The sequence below is a fragment of the Carassius carassius genome, chromosome 4 (assembly GCF_963082965.1).
Source record: "Carassius carassius chromosome 4, fCarCar2.1, whole genome shotgun sequence".
In the NCBI taxonomy this organism is placed as follows: Eukaryota; Metazoa; Chordata; class Actinopteri; order Cypriniformes; family Cyprinidae; genus Carassius; species Carassius carassius.
The window spans coordinates 41,602,598-41,620,204 of record NC_081758.1 but is presented as its reverse complement, the minus strand read 5'-3'; the positions used below and the strand labels follow the sequence as shown (position 1 = coordinate 41,620,204).

At 34.4% G+C, this 17,607-nt stretch overlaps 1 protein-coding gene and 1 long non-coding RNA gene across 2 annotated transcripts in view; one reads left to right on the top strand and one right to left on the bottom strand.

Moving 5' to 3' along the window:
* The window catches only part of LOC132140058 (uncharacterized), a 46,773-nt gene that overhangs the window by 13,310 nt on the left and 15,856 nt on the right, over positions 1 to 17,607 (bottom strand). The window lies entirely within an intron of this gene.
* LOC132131702 (thiosulfate:glutathione sulfurtransferase-like) lies at positions 658 to 7,253 on the top strand. The gene is made up of 4 exons (XM_059543784.1): positions 658 to 913; positions 4,832 to 4,954; positions 5,029 to 5,191; positions 7,011 to 7,253. The coding sequence occupies exons 1-4, from the start codon at positions 781 to 783 to the stop codon at positions 7,063 to 7,065; spliced, it is 474 nt and encodes a 157-aa protein (XP_059399767.1). The 5' UTR covers positions 658 to 780; the 3' UTR covers positions 7,066 to 7,253.

Here is a 17,607-nt window from a genome sequence, read left to right as displayed (position 1 = left end):
CCATGTTTTCGGAAGAGGTGGGGGTTGATAAAAAACTATTCTACAACAATTTCACATGAGTTATGACTATAACAGTAATGATATTTAACTAAATCTTGTATAAAATGAATACGTGAAATACATTTATGTATCATGACATCTGATATATCATGGTTATTTCCTCTTATATTTTGGTTTAGACCAACACAAATGTGAGGAGAAGTACAATTGTGGGCGTGGCTTATCAGACCGGGCGTTCTCTCTGATTCGTGAACTCCGGTGGCATAAATAATAACTTTTTCTATTTTAATAACTAATTCTATTTTAACGGCTTTTAGAATTACTTAATGAAATTCTCAACGATTACATTATTGTCCAGAGAGCTGCAGAAGCGTTAACGTAAGCGACGCCGTCACGTGGTGTATGTTACTTTTCTCAGCGCTGATCTGAACGGACCGATCACAAACGATTGTGATTACTAGATAAATGTTTTATTTAATAAAATAAAATAAAATGTAAACAAAAAACGTGTCTTTATAAGACATTCCTAACTCATTTAAATTAACTGGTTTAAACAATTATATTGAAACATCTCCAATAAAATATATACACAATAAAACGCCCACACAGAAAATCTGCTTAGCGCTCGGAGGAAAACATACGCGACCAGCGACACTCAGATCAGTCATACGCTGGTAGTTAAACCAAACACACTGCTTTAGATCAGTCATAGCTGCTTATTTTAGACTTAATCCTATCTGTACTCAAACAAGCACGTATCTTATCTAGAATTCGATAGAGATGAACAGATTGACGCATCTAGTAGCGCTGCTGCTTCTGTGTGTCTCAGCATACAGAGCGGATCAATGCGATGATGGAGCTGACCGATGCAACAAATGGACCGAGACATCTCACAATCGACCTCTTAATACAGGTGAAGTATTGAGCTCGCACTATCATGTCCGAAATGATGAAAATGTTAGAGAAATGTTTTAAAAAAAATCGACTTTAATGTGTCAGATTTTTATTCCAGTGGCTGTATGTGGGAAAGTAACATTTGTCATTCATAGTAAGCATGAGAGATTGCACGTATTGATTCTTCATACATTAGACAACAGTGACGCATGGGTCAGAGTTGCATCATCAGCGTTCCTTTTCCTTTGTTATAACCCGCCTGAAAGCCCTCTTCTGTCACATAAGGAAATATATATATATATATATATATATATATATATATATATATATATATATATATATTTAACACTATTAAAAGAGCCACTATTAAAAGAGCTGGGGTTTGCATTTCTCACATTGTCACAGTTTATTTGCTATACTTTAGAAAATGGTAATAATATGACAAGAGGTGAGAGTTCAACTGTGTTAGAACAAATTCATTTTGATAATATCAGATAACTTTGAGTGAAATCAAAGTCGGTTGAATAGCAGTCAACTGTTAAATTTAAGTTCACAATTAGAGTATACCAGTTTACCTCAACCGTTTACTAAGGATGCAATGCTAGATTCTGTTCAGTCTTTGGTGTAAAAAGCTCGCATTAGCAATTAAAGAAAAAATTATTTTTGGTCCCAGATTTTTTTTTTTCTGGTTGTCTAATGCATGAATAATTATGGGTGTAATTTGTCACGGCTTACTTTATTTCAATACTATATATAGTGTCCTGCACCACTAGTAAAAAAAAATAATTAAATAAATAAATAAATTGGATTAACATTACAGCAGCTAGTAAATTAGGCGCGGTCACTTTAAGAGACAATCCATCTATAATAATGACACATCCGATGTCTTAAAAAGTCATAATCATCATATAAAAGTCAAATTTAAAGTAAAAAAAAAAAGACATTTTATCTCATAATTATCACTTAGTATGTAATCATTTGAACTCTGCATCTCATAATTATTATGTTATAATTATGATTTTTACAAAGTATGATTTTTTGTGTGGCTGAAATTGGTTTCAATATAATTTCAATATCATTTCAACATCAAACTTCTTCCCAGCCGACTGGAAGATGCACATTATATTTATATTTGCAAAGTTGAAAATATTGTCTTAGCATTGTCCTAAAACGTTCTTAATTTCTTAAATTTGAATAAAAATATAATACCTTTCTTTAATTATTATCTTCATCCATATATGTTCTTGACTGGCTAGTGATATTTGGCATATATTACTACATCTTATTCTTATCATGCATTTATTTTTTTTTGTGAAAACGCGAGTAAAAACCAACTTTCCCACAGAGTATATTAGTTTAGTTTAATGAATTACTGTGACAGACCCTTATGACGAATATTGATTCATACAGGTCACTAAGTCAGCATTAACTGTGTTTGGGTGGGAGTCTAGATTCCCACGAGAATCTGCACTATGACACACATTAAGTAATATTTTTATTTTCTTAATTGTTTTTTTTGGATGATGATGCACTGTTAATCAGTTTTGGGGGGCAAAATAAACATAATATTCATTTAAATGTAATAATAATAAAAACAAAAAAATATATTTCTATAGGTGGCCCAACCCTGTTATTTATAATTTGATATTTCCTTTTATCTTAATTGTTTCATTGCAACTTATAGGTGAATTTTCATTCTTTTCTGAAGGATCATGTGACACTGAAGACTGGGGTAATGATGCTGAAAATTCAGCTTTGCATCACAGAAATAAATTACATTTTGCAATATATTTATACAAAAAACAGTGATTTAAAATTTTAATAATATTTCACAATATTACTGTTTTTACTGTGTTTTTATTCAAATAAATGCAGTCTCGGTGAGCAGATAAAATTTACCAACCAAAAAATCATTCACTATTTTGGGGCCTCCTGTAGTTCTACTGATCTATATTTTTCCGTAATATCAGATATTAAATGCTAAAATATATTTAATAGATGGAATACACTAGTAAACACAGCTTTGCAGTATGAGTTAGCAGCAGGATGGAGTCAGTGCTCACCCGCAGTGTTGGGAAGGTTACTTTGGAAATGTAATAGGTTATAGATTACAAGTTACCCTATTTAAAATGTAATAGTAGTGTAACTTTTTTAATTACTTTAATAAAGTAATGTAACTAATTACTTTTGAGTACATTTTGATTACTTTTATAAATTTCTAATGAATGTTAATTTGCAACTGTTAATCATCTTCAACCATTTTACACCATGCAGGTTTAACCTTACAGTAATGCTCAATACTGTCAGACTTTCACCATCCTTCATCACCTGAATTAAGATGATCACATTTGAACACATCCACCACACAATCAGACTTTAGTACTGCCTTTTACTTAGAGATTGATCTGAAGTTCAAAGCAGATTTAAAATCAAAATAAATAGTTTATAGATACTGTTTTTGAAACCAAATCTTTGCATAACTACAGGCATCTAACTGCATCTAACAATGGTTTGGGGAAAAATAGTTAATAAAAAAATAAAAGCATATACATCAACTCAAATAAGGTTATCTAATAAGCATGTGTCCTAATTTGTGTACTAAACTCCTGAAACATTGGTGTCTTTCTGAAACACTGCTGTCTCTTTGTATATGATATGATGATAGTTTCTCAAAATAAGTAAAAAATGCTCATGAAGTGACTGTTCTAGAGATTAATTTCCATGAGGGGCGGACTGGGAAATCTCACACTCATACACCCACAACCCATTCTGAAACATGGACAACCCTATTTTTTTTTGGACCTGAAAAAAGATTTGAGTTCTCTCCTGAACTGCACCTTCACTTCCATTATCCATCCATCTCTCTCATGACTTTAATACTGAAGATTTTTATTTGACTTTTACCATGTTTTGTAAGTGCAATTTAGTTTTTTTGGCAAATGAATTACCACTTGTATTTATTTTTACTACAAATTCCATAGTTAAACCACGGTTAGTGCCATACCATAGGCTATATTAATTATCCTAAGGGTTGTGTTTTTGTATGCACTAGCTCCCCCTAAACCTATGATAAAATATGATGATTTGTCTGCTAACTTACTACTGTAACATTACAAAAGATAATAATGACGTCGTTTATACCGTATTTTGAGTGATTGTGAGCAATGTGCTGCTGCTGCTTGACTAAGTAAACAAAGACAAAACTACATTAGCATCTTTACAGATGAAACTGACCTTCACCTGAAACCCTGAACAGAAGTGTCGCTTCTCTGCTCCAGCTGTGCGCTACAGTTCACTCCGGTCTCTCTCTCTCTCGCATTGATTACTCTGAGTCTGATCCAAACCGTTCGGCGGAGGCGCGGAGAGGATGTTTAGTATACTCGGCCTGCAATTATACAATAACAATATTAAAGTAGAAGGCCAAATCGTCTGCCAGGCCACCGGGAATAGTCCCGGTTCTCCCGATGTCCAGTCAGCGCCTGATTTCCACAGACATGCAGAACGTGCAGGATTCATATTCAGTCTTTTTGCGGCTTAATATTCACAGACATCAGTCCATATCGGGGTTTGATTCAAGTGTACTGACCTACTTTTGATTTATTCGTCCAAAATGTGGCATATTGCGTCCGCGTTATAGGCTGGATTCCATTTTTATGACTGGATTCTACGAATGTGTTTTCCGCGTCTCGGAGATTATGGGCCATATGTCTTAGTGCAATTTGGGAAAGAAATAAGCTGTATGTGGATGTGTGTAAATATTCAAATGTAATCCTCTTTGTAATCGTTACAATTTTCATAAGTAACTGTAATTTAATTACTCATTTTTTCTTAGTAACTGTAACTGATTACTGTTACATTTATTTTGTAATTAAATTACGTAACGCCGTTACATGTAACTAGTTACTCCCCAACACTGCTCACCCGTCGTGTGTTTCAGATGATGTTGTGATGTACGAGCAGCTGAAGGACATGATATCCACCAGAAGCGTCCAGCTCTTCGATGTGCGTGAACCAGAGGAACTGGAAGCAGGATTTATTCCAGGAGCCGCTAACATTCCCTGTAAGTCACCAGCACACACAGATCAGCACAGACACACACAGACATGATGAGTTACCGTGTTTCTGCTCATGCAGTGGGAGACGTGGAGCAGGCCCTCAGACTGAACCCAGATCAGTTTAGAGAGCTCTACGGCGTCCCGAAGCCCGGTTTAGAGGACTCAGACTTTGTGCTTTACTGCCAGAGAGGCGTCCGCAGCCTCAGCGCGCTGGAGACCGCAAGAGATCAGGGATACAGCAAGTATATAAACACAAACACACATAGGTGCAATGGTTTTTATACTGTACAAACTGTATTTTCTGTAGTGAAGTGAAGTGACATTCAGCCAAGTATGGTGACCCATACTCAGAATTTGTGCTCTGCATTTAACCCATCCGAAATGCACACACACAGAGCAGTGAACACACACACACACACTGTGAACACACACCCGGAGCAGTGGGCAGCCATTTATGCTGCGGCGCCCGGGGAGCAGTTGGGGGTTCGATGCCTTGCTCAAGGGCACCTAAGTCGTGGTATTGAAGGTGGAGAGAGAACTGTACATGCACTCCCCCCACCCACAATTCCTGCCGGCCCGGGACTCGAACCCACAACCTTTCGATTGGGAGTCCGACTCTCTAACCATTAGGTTATGACTTCCAAAATATTTACTCACATTCACACATTCATACACCGACTGTGGTGTCAGCCATTCAAGGCTCCATCCAGCTCGTCGGGAGCAGCTGGGGTTAGGTGTCTTGCTCAAGGACACCTCGACACTTGGTCAGGTGGAGCCGGGGATTGAACCACCAACCTTCCGGTTTGTAGGCAACCTACATGAACCACTGAGCCACTGCCGCCCCTCACCTAAGTATCGCCCTTCACCATTTGTGCATGTTTAAATAAATAATAAAAAACACCATTTAGTATGTTTTAAAGCCTTCTGAGTTAGTGGGACACAGGTAGTGTCTTCATGAACCACCTTCATATTGTAATACCTGTGTCATACCCATGTCATTATACAGATTTGTGTCCTAGTGCACACACACACACACACACACAGACACACACACACACACACACACACACACACACACACACACACACAAACACACACACACACACACACACACACACACACACACACACACACACACACTCACACACTCACACTCACTCACTCACTCACTCACTCACTCACTCACAGGTATTCATATCATTATGTGAACTCTCCATAGATGTGATGGTTCTTCTACTGTATAAACTATATTTTCTATCCCCTTACACTAGGAAACTATCTGCTATTATACTAAAACAATAAAAAAAATTCTCTATGATTTGTAAGCTTGTTTCCTTGACCCCACAAGATCAAAATTTACCGGTATTACTTTACTTGTGGGCAAATTATTTGTTTATTATTATTAGCATTGTTTGACATAATTTGAAAATATTATTTAATTTTAGATGCATTTTTTAGTAGTTTACTTGAGTAGTTTAGTTTGTTTGTTTTATTATCCTTTTAAGGTATATCTATATGGTTTTATTGACTTTATTTCAGTTTTAATTATGTTATCACATCAAGTTAAACAATGAAAATGAGAAATGTTGTTTTATATATATATATATATATATATATATATATCGTTTATTTTTTTTCAGATAATGTTTATTCTACTGTATTTCAAGTAGCAAGTCTTATTTATGTTTTTTTTGCTAGAAAAGTCTTTTTATAATTTAAAACACTTTTTAAACTTATTATTTTTCTTTTACATAGTGGCATCAGTTATATTACTGATTACTGAGTTATATTATTAGTGTGTTTTTTCCAGTAGTTGAAGGAGGCTTTGTTTCATACTCAGCACAATTATGATTTTCTTTTCTTTTCTTCTGGGGACATTTACATACACTGCATCTCAAAACAGTTGGCAAAAAAAATTCACAAATAATTTTTTGCTCTAAAATATTATATTGGCTTTTTTTCTTTTAAATCCTCACCTGTAAAACAGAAAAACCTCATGAGAACTCATTTAATTTATGTTCACAAATAATGAAACTCATGGTGAGTGTGTTTGTCTCTCAGAGCCCGTCATTATTCTGGAGGATACAGCGAGTGGATTCAGCTGGACCCTCAGTAAACCAAGCTTGTATCCTCGTGGTGAAGGACCATGAAGATGATGACTGAAATCTATCCAGCGCTTGACTGTTAAAATGACAACACAGACCAAAAATGTGTTAATTATAATATCTCAGATGTATCTATTTATTTTTGGTAAAGAAATAAAATAAATCATAAATAAATAATGAATATTGCATTGCAAATATTTATGATAGTTTGGTTTTTATGCCATAATATGATTTTGACATGATTTTGTCAGCACAAACTTCACAGGAATTCAATTCAGCTCAAGTTTATTTTTATAGCACTTTTTACAATACGTATCATTACAAAGCAACTTTACAGAAAATTACGTTTCTACAATATTTAGTAATCGCTTATAAGTGGTGACTGTCAGTTTGTGCGCGTATGACAGGATTTTTAGAAAAATTAATACAAGACGTAGTCAGCCAGATGATGAACATTATTAATATTATTAATAATTCATAGTTATTATATGATGCAGTCACACTTGTAGCAATATTTGTTAGTTCTGTTGTTGATTCAGGGTTAGCATCATCTGGGGTCCTTCTCATCATAGCTGCTGATCCAACAGAGTAAAATTAATTAGTTTAACCCAAGCTAAAGAATAATAATTTGATCAGATGCAACTGGAGTCACAAATTATGTTTTTAATCTAGATTTAAACAGAGAGATTGTGTCTGAACCCCGGACATTATCAGGAAGGCTATTCCAGAGTTTAGCAATAGAGCAATAGATCCAGCTAAAACAAATGTAAAGCTATTTGCGGTACATTTATGTTTTCCCAAATAGCTCAAACAAACAATACAATAAAGTTTAGTATAGTTATCTAAAATTATATTCATAAAAATTTGTTTTTTTTTGCACTTGAAATAAAATAAAACATTAAATGAAATGAAATAAATACAATTTTATTTCAGCTAGTTGCCAAAACAGTATTTCCCATTTTAATTTAGTTTAACTTAAATTGTTAAAACTATATATATATATATATATATATATATATATATATATATATATATATATATATATATATATATATATATATATATAAAATTACTAAAACCTAAAATGTCCCTAATACAAAAATAATAAACTAATTCAAAATATTAAAACCAAATATTTGAAGTCATAATCAAGCACGGACCAACCTTATGATGGAAGAATAAGTATAATAGCAAAATATATAATAACAGGGATTTCTAAAATGAAATTCACACATTTTCTCTGCAACAACCACTTACATGCAATTAATAAACAAATTCGGTTTCCTATAACCAATTAAATTTCACCAGCCTGTCATTTAATTAATTTTGAATAAATGTGCAAAATTATATGTATTAAATTTAGTGAGAATTAAGCCACAAGACAAGGTGCTATATTAGAGGAGTTTTTTCCCTACCCAGACACGTTTAACTTCTTTACAGTAAATGTATAAATTCAAAATTGTACACATTTGTAAATATTTTGAAACTGTTGTTGTACAAAGTGTGTGATTGCAGGTTGATTTCATAGTGATAAGCTTGTCCAGACCCCAGCTCTAATCTGCTAAATGCAACTAAGGTATGAAAATATGAACAAATATTATATGTTTTATATTACAAACATCAACATGATTTTCTGTATAGCGAAAAAAGTGTATAGAAAAAATGTCCACTGAATGCATAGGTTTAAGGCTTTTTCTGATCAAGAGGTATATTGAACCAAAACATTTTAAAGACAAGTAATTTCCTGACGGTTAAAGTGTTATATAGCCCACTGAATCATACTCAGACTTAATGCTGGCAGCAGAGGAAGCACTTGGGAGAGAACTGCCAGAAGACTTATTTCTTAGCATGAAAGAGGACAATGGTACAAGAGGAATACCGACTTATAGTTTTAAGGGTAAAAAATATAGCAGAAGTAGCACTGACATTCAAAAACAATGTACTTGTGACAAGGCTCCTTAAATACTCAAGTCTTCACTTTAAGTTTTCATTTAGTGATGAGTGAATGTTTGCTAGAAAAAGAGCAGGAGAAATAACACAAAAGTGTCTCAGATCCGGCAAAAGCTATGGAAAGAGTGACACTTTATCTCACAGAGTATGCATGCTTGTTGTCACCACTAGAATTACCTACTGTAGCCAAACTCATTTAACCTCTTCCATATTTACAAAATACAAATCCATATTCTGGTCTCAAGAGACCAAGTCAATTATTTCGGAGCCAAAAGCATCCAAAATGTTCTTGACATACTAAGTACTAGAATATTATATATACATTTTCTGAATTAAATCCCGGGTCTACTTATTTCTGCAGTCCTTCACTGAAACAAAATGTGCTAATTTACTTATCTTACAGGAAATATTGGCATATGTTTAATATGTTTCAATTTTGCCATGTTTCCATGAATTTTATTAGTGATCATTAAGAAAATACATCTTTTATATTTATTCAGAGGGGGTTTATTCTATTTAATATTTAACTTTATTTAGCAAGTTCCATTTCCTGAAGGTTTAACAGTATATAAGACTAGAATAATGGCCGTTGAAAATTTAGCTTCACTCCACAGTAATACATTTTATTTTAAAAGATATTTCAATAGAACCCAGTTTGCGTTTTAATTACATTTTGCAATATTACTGTTTTTACTTTGCTTTTTTATTTTAATATTTTTTTATTATGTTTATGTTTTTAATTGTTTTATTATTTATTTAATTAGGAAAATTCGGCACTTTCTGTTCAGTTATTTCGGCATAAATGTGATTTTGTTTGCATCCACACATAAAACACACTGACACTTGAGGGTTTGCATATTGATTTTAATGACTGTAATATTTTACATGTTCCCCTAGCATGTGTGTGTCTGTTATATGATAAGACAGACTTGCTAACTCTGTGCGGTCAGAAGTTTTCAGAAGGGGAACAGAGGGTCGTTCTCGGATTTTGGGTAGCGGGTATCTTGCACATTCAGTTCTCCTCCACCGGCTTCAAATATCTTTGCATGAACATACCTGTCTCCTCCAACATCCACCTGAGAGAAAGAGTTTATACCTGTTAGTTTATACAGAGAATCACTACAAGTTCATCTTGCCCTAACCAGGGGAGCGTTTCCCAAAACCATAGTTGCTAACTTAGTTACACAATTTCCCATTGCCAACCAACTAAGTTGCTAACAGGTTAGCAACTATGCTTTTGGGAAATGCACCCCAGATGTGATGCATTAAAGCAGCAAGTGATAAATGTGATCTCTTCACCTCATTCCTAGCAGCAACAACATAAAATCAGTCTTTTTCCATGATGGGCAACATTAGAGATAGTGACTGCTGCAGATTTGGACTAGATTTTTCCAGCAATTTGAAAAAATGTTTTATCTTATGCAAATGCAGAGAAATTCTATACAGTAACTTGGTGCTTCTTCACAGTCAAGATGCAAATCACTTGACATCAAATTATCAAATAAAAACTGTCTTGGAATAATTCACAATCTCAAAATCATAAAAGCATCACAGAAATACACAATCACCTTTATCACAAATGTGTAGTTTATTTCACTGTCATTTCTGGAAATAAAATCTACAGGAATGTAAACGGCAAAACAGGTTCCAGCCGACTCCTCTACTTGTGACTTCATCTGAATAAACAGAAGAATGAATTCATTAGTTTTTATATATATATATATATATATAAACATATAAAATGAATTGTGACTTTAACTGAAAAGCAAAACAGAGTGATCTCTTAAAAAACAAACAAAAAAAAACAATGCATTCACAACATGAGTGATTTTGAGTCCTTTACCTGAAGGCAGATTTGCTTCACCTCTGGAGTGACCGGCTTCACCAGGGTCCAGTGCGACATCACTGCAGTGCTGATGATTAAACAAACATTTTCAATGAACCATAACTTTATGGGGGTAGATTCCTGGTAAAGTCATAAATGACATCTTCAAAGATCAACAGACAGGCGGTTACATATGGTCTGTTTACAAATATTAGTAGATAAACAATAGTTTATTTACAGCCACGGCTATATGTTTCACCCTGATGTTTATCATGCTGGTAAAGGTCGGTTCAGAACAATACGATTATATACAACCATATAAGTGTAGATCATTGCTACATGCTCACCCTAGTAGTAATCTAAGATATGGACACTTTTGTATTTAACCTTTTAAGCTGAAATATGCTTTGAAATTAGATAAACAAAAGTAGGGGCACAGGAAGCTTCCAAAGGACACTGGAAGGGGCAGTATCTGTGGCCTTTTGGTAGGGATCCCAATGCGTCAGTCATCCGGACTCTCTGGAGCAGTTATAGCAAGCCGGCCTGAAGCCAGGGCCACTCAGTGCTCAACAGGGACGTCACGTCGAGAGTAACTGACTGAAAGGGAAAATCTCAGTTACATATGGTAACCCTCGTTCCCAGGAGAGAATGGAGACGTCACATCCCATCACCACAGCTCCTGTACCATTGCTGAGTGGCCGGGTCACTCCTGAATATGCACTGCCTATTAATACTCACACTGTGATCAGCGGCAATTGGATGCAATAATCACATGCCAATGTGCATTGGCTCATTTAGTTTATACTCGAAGTAGATTGGTCTCTCTAAGTGAGATCTCAATTCATCGTTCATCCGACGTGACATCTCTGTTCCTTCCTTCAGGGAACGAGGTTTACCATATGTTACCAAGACATTTCACATTGGAGATTACCCCGGGGAGGACCTGAGAAGTTTAGGTTATGATTTAATTTCAACTTTTTTTTGTTTATTTATTTTCATAAATTTAATTTATGTTTGGACGTCGTTGCGTAAAGTTCTATTTCTTAGCAGTCTAAAAAATTGAAGACATTATTTTTTATATTTATTGTGACCTAAAACAATATTTTATTTTATACAGTGTGTAATGTACAATTACAGTTTTATTGTTACTATCTTTGTTAAAAGAAGAGAATAGTGTGTTTTATAAGATCAATAAGCTTAAATAAATGTTGATGTGTATGATAAATGATTTGCTTCAGTAACATGTTGCTACGATGTCATATATTTTATTACCATATATTTAAAATATATTTTCATATATTTTTTAGCTCGGAATGTATGTGTCTTCATGTTTATATGACTTATCAGGATGAAAAAAATGTTTAATGATGTGGGTATTACATTTCTTGAGTCCTCATAATTAAAATAAAATACTTACAAACAATATTTCATAAAAAATATAAGCATATGCAGATTTTTGTGGGATGGGTTTTTTGTTTGTACAGTACAAAATCATTACGATCAGTAATCAAATCATTACACAAACAATGTGTGCGTGTGTGTGTGTGTGCATGCACGCCTGTGCATGTGTGTGTGTGTCTGTGAGAGAGAGAGAGAAAGAAAGTGAGGGCAAGGGTTAGAAAGAGAGACAGAGGAGCTTTTCCTACTAAAACCTCTGGTTGGTCATCGTCGTTCCCAGAATAATGTAAAGCATTTTTATTGGCAACTGAAACTATAGTAAATGTTTATTTTTCTAAAGTACGTTATATATAATCATATTTTATTTATTTAAATGAAGAGAATGATGTGTTTTATAAGGTCAATAAACTTAAATAAATGTTGAATACTTTGATTTGTTTCAGTAGCACGGCAGTGAAACATGCCGTCATATATAATTATTTAGTTCCATATTCTTTAAAATAGAGATAAGTCTCTCTTTAGCTTGAAATGTTTATGTGTGTGCTTGTTTATATGATTTATCAGAACACAAATTTGTATACTGACATGGTTATAACACTGATATAACAATGCAAATGTGTTCATGAGGATATCCTCATAATTCAGATCGCTTTAAATATATATTTTATTAAAAATGTATGTATGCAGAATTGATGTGTGATGGGTAGGTGTACAGTTTGTACAGTAAAAAATAAAAATGTCTATGGAGTGTAGTAATACTCCAAATGATTGTCCCCATGAGCATAACAGCTTTTTTAAATAATAAATTATACTAAATGGTGTTTCTGAAAATATAACAAATGTAGAAAGTTTACTGTGATGGTAGGTTTAATATATAATGTATATAGAAACATGATGCAGAAACTTTCATTTTCTGTGAAACTGCGTTGTGACAATTTGGTTTGTGAAAAAACGATACAAATAAACATGAATTAAATTGAATTGAATTAAGTCAATTTGACATAAGGTCCATGGTATTGCTACTGGGGCATGTTGTCACATTTCACTTCCATTCTTTTGGGCTAAATAAAGAAAAACGCATACACTGTAATTATAAAACAAATCAACCTATTTGTACTAGACAAGTATGAAACTAATGTGGATAAATAATTATACTCTGAACTCCATGTGGATTTGCACAAACTGAGAAAGTCAAAAGGTGTTAGGTTGTGCCCCGCTCTCTCCTACTATTATTTAATATATTTTTGATTTCAGATTGAAAAATGAATGTACAATTAACATTAATCAGTTATTCTCAGATTTATCCAGTTTGCTAGACTTAAACTGTGTAAGTAGGACTTATTTTACTGCTTCCATGAATCTGAGCGGGATTACCTTGAATTGGATCCACCCATCTACAAAAAAATACAATTGACATTAAAGTTAAAATGCATAATTTAAAAATGATCAGGGGAAAATAATTTAATCTGAACTCATGAAGTTTTCACTTAAAAAAAAGAAGCTTTTAAGTATGTTGTAAAAGCTTGAACACATATACTCACTGTTCTTGAGATCCTGAGATTCACCAATAACAACAACTGCTGTTGTCTTTCCAACTGGGCAGAAGAAGAGCTCTGAAACCACTCCTCCTACGTCTAGGGTGGGGTGGAGAAGGTGCAACTTAAAACCAGAGACAGATATGAGGAAGATGTTCTTCTATGCAATTTCCTTGTAATCGAGAATTACTTGCAGTCAAGTGATAAGATTAATGAGATTAATGAGATTATTTTCTCTCATGCACATTTCAGCAGGTCATATTTTCATCCATGATTGTGTTTCCTTAACATTCTTTATATTATCATCAACAGCCACTTTGAAGTTACAGCCTCAGGGGATAATTTTGATTAATAGAAACTTTTTATCTTCATGCCTGCATTGTTTATTTCTGCAACTTTATTCATTCAATCCAAGTGTATGAGTGTATGAGTTTTTAATGTTTTTTTATGTTTTATGTAAGATTTGTTATCTCATTTTAGTCTAAGTCTGAATGAGTGGTTCTCTCAAGAAAAATATCACTATTTTAATATCTTTAATATCTTTGTTGTTCATTTGAGTCGGTTTTCAGGAACTAACCGGTCGAGCTGGTTCACAAATCGAACTGAATCTAACTTTAGTTCTGGGTTGATGATGCAGGACACACAACCGAAGTAGCACGTCCAACTAAAAAAAAAACCTTTCTGTCGAGTGATGTAAATAAATTTTACACTAGTTTATTGTGCATGCATATTATATTTAAAGTTGCTTAAGCGTAATCAAGGAGTTTATAGGACTGGTTTATTCATACAGGGCAGCTTTAAAACCAGACACAGTGGACAGACTAGTCTTTCTGGCAAAAAACCTGTAAAAGTATTACAAATTGTGTCCACTAGCTAGAAGTGGTATATTTTTATGTGTACGTTTTGCACATTTAAAATACCTCTTAAAGCCAGACACTGTTGACAGACCAGTCTTCCTGGCAAAAAAAAAAAAAAAAAAAACACCTGAAAGTTTTACCACTTTTTGCACTTGCTAGAAGTTGTATATTTTTATGTTTACATTTTGCACATTTAATGTACCTCTTAAATTTGTAATTGTGTTACAAATTAGAAATTATGTTTACATTTTGGACATTTACTCTCATTTACCATTTTTTGTCAAAACTTTTATTTTTACATTTATATTATTAAGTTGTTTTAATTTTTAAGGCCAAATTATAATTTTTTTTAATATATAAATATACTTTTAAAGTGTAATTTAATGAACCCTATAATTTTTGTGACTTCAGTCATTGTTGGGATACTCTTTTAAAGCTGGAAGAATCAGTAATGGTGATGGGCGTTCTGTTATTGACCTGCGCTGCACGCAGCAGACCAATCACTACAGACTGGGTCATCAGGCCTATCATCAGTTGATTGTCACGCATAGGAGGGGTTTGGAAAAATTAATCATTAAACGAATTGCATATGAGTCATTGAGCATATGGAGCAAAGGCAATGAAAGTGTTTTTATCTAGTATTTTTTGATCTAAGTTTGTTAGCTCTGTAACTTTGTCAATTACTAAAGCTAAACAGTTTGAGATTTTGGCCATCAAAGCGGGTTTTTCGAAAGTCTTTAATATCACTGTGGTTGACTGTTATATACCTCCGTCTGCTACAAAGGATGTTCTGTAGGGTATAAGACTGAATCAGACATTTTAAGATTCAATCAAGACCATGGTTGAAACACTCTGACAATTCAAGATTTGATCAAGAACATGGTTGAAACACGAGGAGCTGAATTCAACAGAAAGGCCCAAGACAACAGGATGGTCATAAATCAGATCCTAGCGCCAGCCAGTCTGAAGCAAGCCTAACCAACCAACTATTTCACAGAACAGCTTTCAACATTAACACAAAAGAACACAATGATCATAATAACTCAGGAAGGACATTGTCAATTTTGGGGCAAGTAATAAAGATTGATGGTCAAAGAGATGCAGAGCATGACCATCAAATGTAAATCCATGATAGTAATCACAATCACAAGCTCTTTAGATTGACTTGATGTGCCTTGCGCTGCTTTATTTAACTTTATTTTTATTTGTATTATTTTATTTTTTACATGCCCTATTTGTATAGGTGTATTTTATATTGTAGTATCTGTATTTTAGGCTCTACTGTTAGTGATATCTGTATGTGCCGTGGGTCTGAGAGTAACACAATTTCAGTTCTCTGTATGTATGTACTGTACATGTGGAAGAATTGATAATACAGTAGACTTGACTTGATTGTGTATGTCTTTTTAATAACTATAAAATAGCTTAAGGGTTCATATTCGTGTTTAGTATGGGTGTGTTTGAATATTCTTGCTTGAAAAGTTTCTTCCAATCAGTTCTTTGTCAAATGTATCATATTCTTGTTATAAAAATCATGTCCAAAATTATACTCTGCAAGAGCGGGAAAATTCGTACCATGTGACTGATAAGATCACAGGTTGATTTATGTATTGGGAGGAGAACCATACAACGCCCCGAGCAAAGACCATATCTAATTGGTCAAGACACCATTTGGGATGTGTCCAACAACCGGGTTTAAATCCATCAAACCTCAAACATCAAAAATCACCTTTTGGGTTCTTTGAGTGCTGTTCCAGCATGCTTCGGCCTGCATGCATGGAAGTCTTGGCCTAGTGGTTAGAGAGTTTGACTTCTAACCCTAAGGTTGTGGGTTTGAGTTTTGGGCCGGCAATAACTCAACTGAGTTGTCCTTGAGCAAGGCACCGAACCCCTAACTGCTCCCTGGGTGCTGCAGCATAAATGGCTGCCCACTGCTCCAGGTGTGTGTGCACTTTGGATGGGTTAGATGCAGAGCAAGAAATTCTGAGTATGGGTCACCATACTTGGCTGCATGTTATATCACTTTCACTTTTTTTTTATTCCTTAAGAGTTTCGTGTTCTGAGTTAAGTTTTGCCTTTAACGCTATGTCTCCATGTCCGACCTCAAGTGCCCATCTAAAACTTCAACCAGCCTACTACTCCACAACTTCAGCCAACGCCCAAGACTTCACTACAGCTGACTACTGAACTTCCGGCCAATCAGCAACCTCGGGAAACCGCCTTTGCACAACCAACAAGAGAACCCCTTACTCAGGCAATGCAAGTACCTCCAGATTCTAGCTGAACTGGTGCATTTACTATACATTTTAACCTCATTGAGGAACTCAATGCGAGGGTTAATTAAATGATTGAAGGTTGTTCAGGCGATGCCATTGCACATATAGCTATAAACGTGGGATTTCACATTTTCATTCCCTTAAAGGTTAGTTCACCCAAAAAGGAAAATGATGTCATTAATGACTCAACCTCATGTCGTTCCAAACCCGTAAGACCTCTGTTCATCTTCGGAACACAGTTTAAGATATTTTAGATTTAGTCCGAGAGTTTTCTGTCCCTCCATTGAAAATCTATGTACGGTCTACTGTCAATGTCCAGAAAGGTAATTAAAACATCTTCAAAGTAGTCCATGTGACATCAGAAGGTCAGTTAGAATTTTTTGAAGCATCGAAAATACATTTTGGTCCAAAAATAGCAAAAACTACGACTTTATTCAGCCTTGTCTTCTCTTCTCTGTCTGTTGTGAGAGAGTTCAAAACACTGCAGAGTTTAGTGATATCCGGTTTGCGAACGAATCACTCAATGTAACCGGATCAGTTCACCAAATCAAACTGAATCGTTTGAAACGGTTCACGTCTGCAATAAGCATTAATCCACAAATCATTAAGCTGTTAACTTTTTTAATGTGGCTGACACTCCCTCTGAGCTAAAACAAACCAATATCTCGGAGTAATGCATTCACTCAAACAGTACACTAACTGAACTGCTGTG

Coding starts and splice junctions, on each gene's coding strand:
- LOC132131702 (XM_059543784.1), top strand. CDS start 781: ATGAACAGATTGACGCATCTAGTAGCGCTGCTGCTTCTGTGTGTCTCA. Junction 914..4,831: donor CAATCGACCTCTTAATACAG/GTGAAGTATTGA, acceptor CGTGTGTTTCAG/ATGATGTTGTGATGTACGAG. Junction 5,192..7,010: donor AGAGATCAGGGATACAGCAA/GTATATAAACAC, acceptor TTTGTCTCTCAG/AGCCCGTCATTATTCTGGAG.